Source organism: Camelina sativa, chromosome 11, assembly GCF_000633955.1.
Source record: "Camelina sativa cultivar DH55 chromosome 11, Cs, whole genome shotgun sequence".
In the NCBI taxonomy this organism is placed as follows: domain Eukaryota; kingdom Viridiplantae; phylum Streptophyta; class Magnoliopsida; order Brassicales; family Brassicaceae; genus Camelina; species Camelina sativa.
In genome coordinates this window covers 22,170,558-22,177,557 of record NC_025695.1, presented here as the reverse complement: position 1 = coordinate 22,177,557, position 7,000 = coordinate 22,170,558, and the positions used below count along the sequence as shown (strand labels likewise).

The 7,000-nt window shown below is 34.2% G+C and overlaps 1 protein-coding gene across 1 annotated transcript; it reads right to left on the bottom strand.

Annotated features, from left to right (window-relative positions):
* Nucleotides 4,606-6,396, bottom strand: LOC104728221. The gene is made up of 3 exons (XM_010447241.1): nt 5,985-6,396; nt 5,621-5,880; nt 4,606-4,992 (listed from the first exon to the last, which is right to left on the bottom strand). The coding sequence occupies exons 1-3, from the start codon at nt 6,394-6,396 to the stop codon at nt 4,606-4,608; spliced, it is 1,059 nt and encodes a 352-aa protein (XP_010445543.1).

Genomic DNA, 7,000 nt, shown 5'->3' with positions numbered 1-7,000 from the left:
TGCACTTTCTCTCTTTCAGTAGGGTTTTCGTTGTGTGGAGGTACATGAAAATTTTCTTCCTAGTCACCGCCCATGTCAGGTTCATCTACTTCGGTCTATGTGTCAGTCCCATAATCTTGCACTGGCACATACCCATCGGGACCATTTCCAACTACCCACCCGTCATTCGTTCCAATAATCACGTCTCTGAATATTCTTTCCAGCATATCAAGGTCTTTGAGCCCCTTTTTTGTATAAGACCAACTGCTACACCATATTCATGTAAATGACATACACCATCATATATATATTTTGTTATAACGTATATAATATTTGATTAAAGATTATTAAATACAATTTACCCTTTTTCGGTCTTCCAACCATTCTTTATCCATCTTGATTTCTCCCGTAGATTCATTGACATGAATTCCTGTTTTTTTTGCGTAACTTTTGGTATGTACTATACCACAATTTCAGACTGAGATAGTGATTATGAAAATTTTTCCAGGATAACTTATATCCTGTTGCCTGCAAAAATTTAGAAATTACTTCTTCTTTTCCTTCTTTTGTTAACAGTTGTTCTTTCCAATTTTCTTCCTCTTGTTGTGTGATGAACAATTCAAAAAAGGTATGGGTATTATTATCGGACCATATGATTTGTTTCTATGTTTAACAAAAAAAAAATGTATTAGCAAAACATGACATATAAATTTAGCAATAATGTTTTATAAGAAAAAAAATTTGTTCCCTTATGAGCTGATGCCATTCTGTAGAAACAAAAAAGTTCTAAATTAATTCAATGTTCCACATGCAATGAATATCTACTGAAACGTAAAAAGAAAAACATGTGTGGAGATTATAGTACCTGTTGGATTTGCAAGTTCTAAGAAAACACATATTTGTCACTCTATTTATAATGGTTTAAGTAATCTTCCAAAAATAGAATGTAACTATTTTTTTTAAATATCATGATTAAAAACAAACTAGTCAATATAAAATTTCGCTAACAATACACTTCAACAATAAATTAAAAGATAGTAATAATACCAATAGTCAATATAAAATTTCGCTAACAATGTTCTGATTTTTCTTTTGTTTTTGGTGATTGATTCTTGATTGATTATTCTACCAAATATCAATAGTGTCTTTTAATTGTTTTGAATGTTTTTTTTCTATTGAGTAGTTATATGAGCAGTCAAAAATCCATTAACCACTAATCAATGCATTGTTTGAATGTTCTTTTCTTATTAATGATATATTTCATAAACTCTTTTATAGTATTATTAGTGATGATGATGAAAAAATAAAATTTATTATTGAAATGGATCTTAAAAGAAAGAAAAAAAAATGAGAATAATTAATTTATAAAAATAAAATATATAAAATATTTATATATACTTTTGGATAGCTTTTAAATATAAAAGGGTGAAAAAAAAGAAAGCTTTAAAAATTATTTAATTTTAAAGCATGGGTTTTGACGCTTAATAAAAAAGGAGAAAACAAAGAAGAGAAAAAAATGACTTTTAAAACTTTTAAAAAAATTAAAAGCAAAAAAAGTTTGCTTGGCAAAAAATTGGCTGTCAAGGCTTTAAACATTTTTAAAGTCTTAAAAGTTGGTCACCAATCAGGGCCTTAGTCAATACCTTTGTGAATTTGCCTAATGGAACTACAGTGAGCATTGTCGGAATAGGTTCTGTGAAACTTAGTGATCAGATTGTTTTGTGTGATGTGTTGTTTATACCTGTGTTTCGTTTCAATCTTCTTAGTGTCAGTATGTTAACAAAACATTTGAACTCCATTGTCAGTTTCACATCCACTTCTTGCTTTAGTCAGGATCTTACTCGGGAATTGATGCTTGGCAAGGGTAGTGAAGTGTCCAATCTTTATATTCTTCAATCTGATGAAATGCATACTACTTTTAAAATTCAAGGTAGTGTTGATTATTCTTTAAAACCTTCTTGTTATTCTGTTTCAGTTATCAATTCTCATCTATGGCATACTCGTTTAGGCCATCCTTCTCAGTCTATAATTGATGTTATTTCTAATGTTTTACAATTACAAAAATCTCATAATAAAGAAAAAGTTCATCATTATGGCATATGTCCTCTTGCAAAACAAAAACATTTCCTTTTATTTCAAATCAAAATATAAGTTCTTCATCTTTTGATTTGACACATAGATATTTGGGGTCCTTTCTCTGAGTCTACTTATGATGGTTACAAATATTTTTTTAACAATTGTAGATGATCATAGTAGGGCCACTTGGATTTATCTTTTAAAAGCAAAGTCTGATGTCTTGACTGTTTTTCCTGATTTCTTGAATTTAGTTGAAACTCAATATAATACTAGAGTCAAAGCAGTTAGGTCTGACAATGCTCCAGAACTGAAATTCACTATTCTATATCTAGCTAAGGGAATAAAAGCTTATCATTCTTGTCCTGAAACCCCATATTAAATGTAGCTAGAGCTTTGATGTTTCAATCTCAAATACCTTTACAATATTGGGGGGATAATTTCATGACCGCAGTATTCTTGATAAATAGACTTCCTACTCCGGTTCTAGATAATAGGAGTCCATATCATCTTCTCACAGGTCATAAACCTGATTATAGTCAACTTAGAGCTTTTGGATGTCTATGTTATGTGTTAACTTCCCTAAAACAGAGAACTAAATTTGACCCTAGAGCTAGAGCTTGTATCTTTCTAGGCTATCCTACAGGTTTTAAAGGTTACAAATTGTTAGATTTAGAGAGTAATGTCATTTCCATTTCAAGACATGTCGTTTTTCATGAGGATATTTTCCCGTTTGTATCTTCTATATTGACAGAAGATACTCGGACATTCTTTCTGCATCTTCCTTCTCCTGCAAACCATGATTATTCTTTACATTCTGCACAATCATCTTCTGATACACTTCCTCACACTGAAGTGATATCTTCTGAGAATTCTTTGCCTTTGGCATTAAATTCTCGACGGCCTACCAAACTCCCAACACATTTGCAGGATTACTACTTAATTAGTACTTCATTTTCTACTCCTTATCCTATATCTAACTATGTCTCTTATAATAAACTCAGCGTTTCTTTCTGCTCTATCTTTCAAACTATTTCCCTTACTCTTGAACCCCATACTTATTCTGAGGCTAAGAAACTTCAAGATTGGTGTGACGCTATAGGTGAAGAGCTGAAAGCTATGGAACGAACAGGTACTTGGTTGGTTTGTCCTCTTCCACCTGGCAAGAAGGCAATCGGTTGCAAATATGTTTTCAAAATTAAACATAAGGCTGATGGTTCCATTGAGAGATATAAAGCGCGTTTGGTCGCATAGGGCTATACACAAGAGGAGGGAGTTGATTTTGTTGAAACTTTTTCACCAGTAGCTAAGATGGGTTTAGTGAGGATTCTTTTGGCTTTTGCAGCAAAACTGAACTGGCATCTCACACAACTGGATGTGTCAAATGCTTTTTTAAATGGAGAACTAGATGAAGAAATCTATATGGAGTTACCTCCTGGTTATGATGTTCCTGCAGATGTTTAAGGTGATGGGAAGTTAGTTTGCAGATTGAAGAAGTCAATTTATGGACTTAAGCAGGCATCTCGACAATGGTTTCTTAAGTTTTCTGCCACACTTTGTGCTCTGGGATTTCAGAAAACCCACACTGACCACACTTTGTTCTTGAGATTCACTGATAACGTTTTCATTGCTATTTTGGTGTATGTGAATGATATTATCATTGCCAGCAGTTGTGATCGTGTGGTTCCACTGTTAGCTACTCAACTTGAAGGAGATTTCAAGCTCAGAAACATTGGTGCTCCTCAATATTTTCTTGGCCTGGAGATTGCTCGCTCTTCCAAAGGTATCTCTATTTGCCAACGAAAATATGTTCTGGAATTGTTGGTTAATACAGGATTCCTTGGCTGCAAACCTTCATCTATTCCTATGGAGCCTAATCATCATCCTTTAGACAAAGACGATACTCCTATTTTACCGGATCCAGAAGAATCGTTGGGAAATTGCTATATCTTTGCACAACACGCCCAGACATCTCTTATGATATCGGTCTCCTTTGTCAATTCTCTAAGGAACCTAGAGAAATACATCTTCAGGTTGTTCACAAAGTTCTCCGATATCTTAAGGGAAGCATTGACAAAGGTCTGTTTTATTCCTCTGATCCGGATCTTACTTTGAAGGGATTTACAGATGCAACTTGGACAACTGGGAGGTCCACCTCGGGTATCGGTCAATGGCTTATGGCACAAATGAGTGGTTGTGGATTGCTAAACTGATGAAAGATTTGGGAGTCAAGACTCCCATTACGGCTTTACTATATTGTGACAACACGGCAGCTCTTCACATTGCCAAGAATTCTGTGTTCCACCATTTAGCATATAGCTGTATATGCGGCTTTATATGCGGGATATATACGGTAAATATATTTTACCAAAAATATATATAGATATGATAAATTATAAATATATTATATAAAAATAATTAAATATATATAATAAAAAACAAAATAAATATTAAAATCTGTGCAAAAATACTCATGAAATTGTCAAACCAATAGTATCAACCTTAAATTGTCAAAAAATACTCATGAAATTGTCAAAACTCAATAAACCAATTTTAATCTTCAAGTTCTTCTTCTCCGTCGACTTGTAGAATCTGGTCATCGTCAGACTCGCAATCAATATCATCAAGTTCTTCTTCATTGTCGGATATGAAATCATCCTCATCATTTAACTCTCTAATTTGATCTGCATCATCAATTTTTGATCGAAATGGTTCTTCTTCTCCTATATCACCTTGTAAATCGAATTGTGAGTCCTCTCTATCATTGGAAATCCCATCAACTAACCATGATTGAGCATTAACAGCATGATTCGCAACCAATATATCAACATTATTCTCCTTTTGTCTCTTCCTTTGGTTCATCAATCTTAAATTGAATTGGACATACACAAGATTGTTCATTCGACTTACAGCAAGTCTGTTTCGTTTCTTTGTATGTACCTACATATAATAGTAGACAGCAATATAAATAAACTGAACCACTGAACTATATGCATAAAAATCAAGGTAATTGAAAATTAGAGCAAAATAAAGTCTAACCCCTTCAAATATACTCCAGTTTCGTTCACATCTGGATGAACTTGTAGTCAAAGCCAAAATTCTCTTAGCCATTTTTGCTAAATTAGGAACAACATTTCCATATGTTTCCCACCAATATACTAAAATTGTAAAATATAAACCAATGTAAATGAGCTAAGTAAATAAGTGATATGGTCGTGATGGAGTAGAACTACGTAAATAAATGAACTAAGTAAATAAATGAGCTTGTGCTCTGTTTTTTAAAACATGTTTGTGGTCTGCTCTGTTTTTTAAAACATGTTCGTGGTCTCCTCTGTTTTTCATGCTCTTGCTCTCTTTTTTAAAAACATGCTTTTGCTCAGTTTGAAAAATAAGTGAAAGAAGAGTACCTGGATCATAATCTTTTCTGGCAGCCTAGGATGGCCCATGGTTTTCCAAAGTTCCCTTCTTTATTTTTGTAAATTGCCAGTTCAGAGTTGATGACTTGACATTGTGTGTTGACATCATTGGGGAAAAATGTAGAGACACACTTAAAGACTGCATTTGATACCTCATCACTGTTGGCTTGGCTTGAATCTTTATATAAGTAGTATGGGTTCAACAAATAACTTGTCAGATGCAAAGGATTGTCAAGTCGACCATTAATCTTTTCTTCAATGATACTCAATATCGGCTTAACATTTTTTTCCACATGTTTTAATCCATCACTGATCTTTTTCTTTCCTTCTATCAGTTCTCCATGCAGAAATCCCATTGTAGGCTTCTTATCTCCATCAACAAGTCGAAGCAGTTTGACCAATGGTCCAAAAACTTTCAAGCACATTATCACCCCATTCCAAAATTTAACACTCATCATTGTGTTAAATGCCTTGATTCCTTTGGAATGTTCGATCATTTGCAGTTTCTCCACTCACCGCTAGAAAACATGGCTGCTAGTTGATACCTCTTGTCCAAGAGACTTTGCAAAGTAAGAAATGATGATGCAAATCTAGTAACACCAGGTCTCACAATCTCTGTCCTATTTGTGAATGTTCTCATCAACGCCAATGTCTTATGATGAGCATATATGAATATTGTGAAGTCTTTCGCCATCTGAATTGTGCCTTTGAACTTTGTGAGTTTCGATATGCTTTCAAGCATCAAAATGATGGAGTGAGTCGCACATGATGTCCAAAATATACTCGGTTTGATCTCTTTCATCATTCTTGTCGCAGCCATATTGTTAGCAGCATTATCAGTAACCACTTGAACTACATTCTCTTCACCAATCTCCTCAATGCAGCCTTTGAACATACTCAAAAATATATACACCTGTATGAGCCTCATCTGAACTATCTTTAGATGAGCGAAACATTGTACCTCCTTTGCAATTAACACACAAATTCATGATACTTCTCCTTTTTCGATCAGACCAAGCATCTGTCATAACCGTGCATCATTCTTCTTCCACTCTTCATCTTGTGGTTTCAGCAAACCATGAACTCTATCAACCTCTTCCTTAAGTAAAGGCTCTCGAAGTTGGTGTTGACTTGGTGGTGTGACTCCTGGACCAAATTGTCCTATAGCTTCAACCATTAGCTTAAACTCATTGTTTGCTATGGTATTGAAAGGAACCCCTGAAGCATACATCCACATAGCAATATGTTGCTGAACCTTGTGTAGCTTCTCTTTCCAAAGAGCATCATTGATATTTTGTTGCCTAGTTGGAAGAGGTCTAGATTCTGGATTGATGTTTGTTGCAAACTTATCCATTGGACCAAGTGTCCTTTGCATTTTTCTTGAACCCATTTCTTCAAGTTCAATCACATCATCCATATCTCCACTGCCATGAACATTAACTGTCTGTCGCAGCTCATCATCTAGAGTTACCTTCTTCTTCTTCTTCTTCTTCTTTGCTTCCTCGATAGCAGTCTTGCACTTCTCTTGATCA

Excerpts from the sequence above, each read along its gene's own strand:
- LOC104728221 (XM_010447241.1), bottom strand. The coding sequence starts at position 6,396 with ATGAGGCTCATACAGGTGTATATATTTTTGAGTATGTTCAAAGGCTGC. Across the intron at positions 5,881-5,984 it reads AGCAGCCATGTTTTCTAGCG|TTTTTGGACCATTGGTCAAA; the intron begins GTGAGTGGAGAA and ends TGTGCTTGAAAG. Across the intron at positions 4,993-5,620 it reads GCCAAGCCAACAGTGATGAG|GTACATACAAAGAAACGAAA; the intron begins GTATCAAATGCA and ends TATTATATGTAG.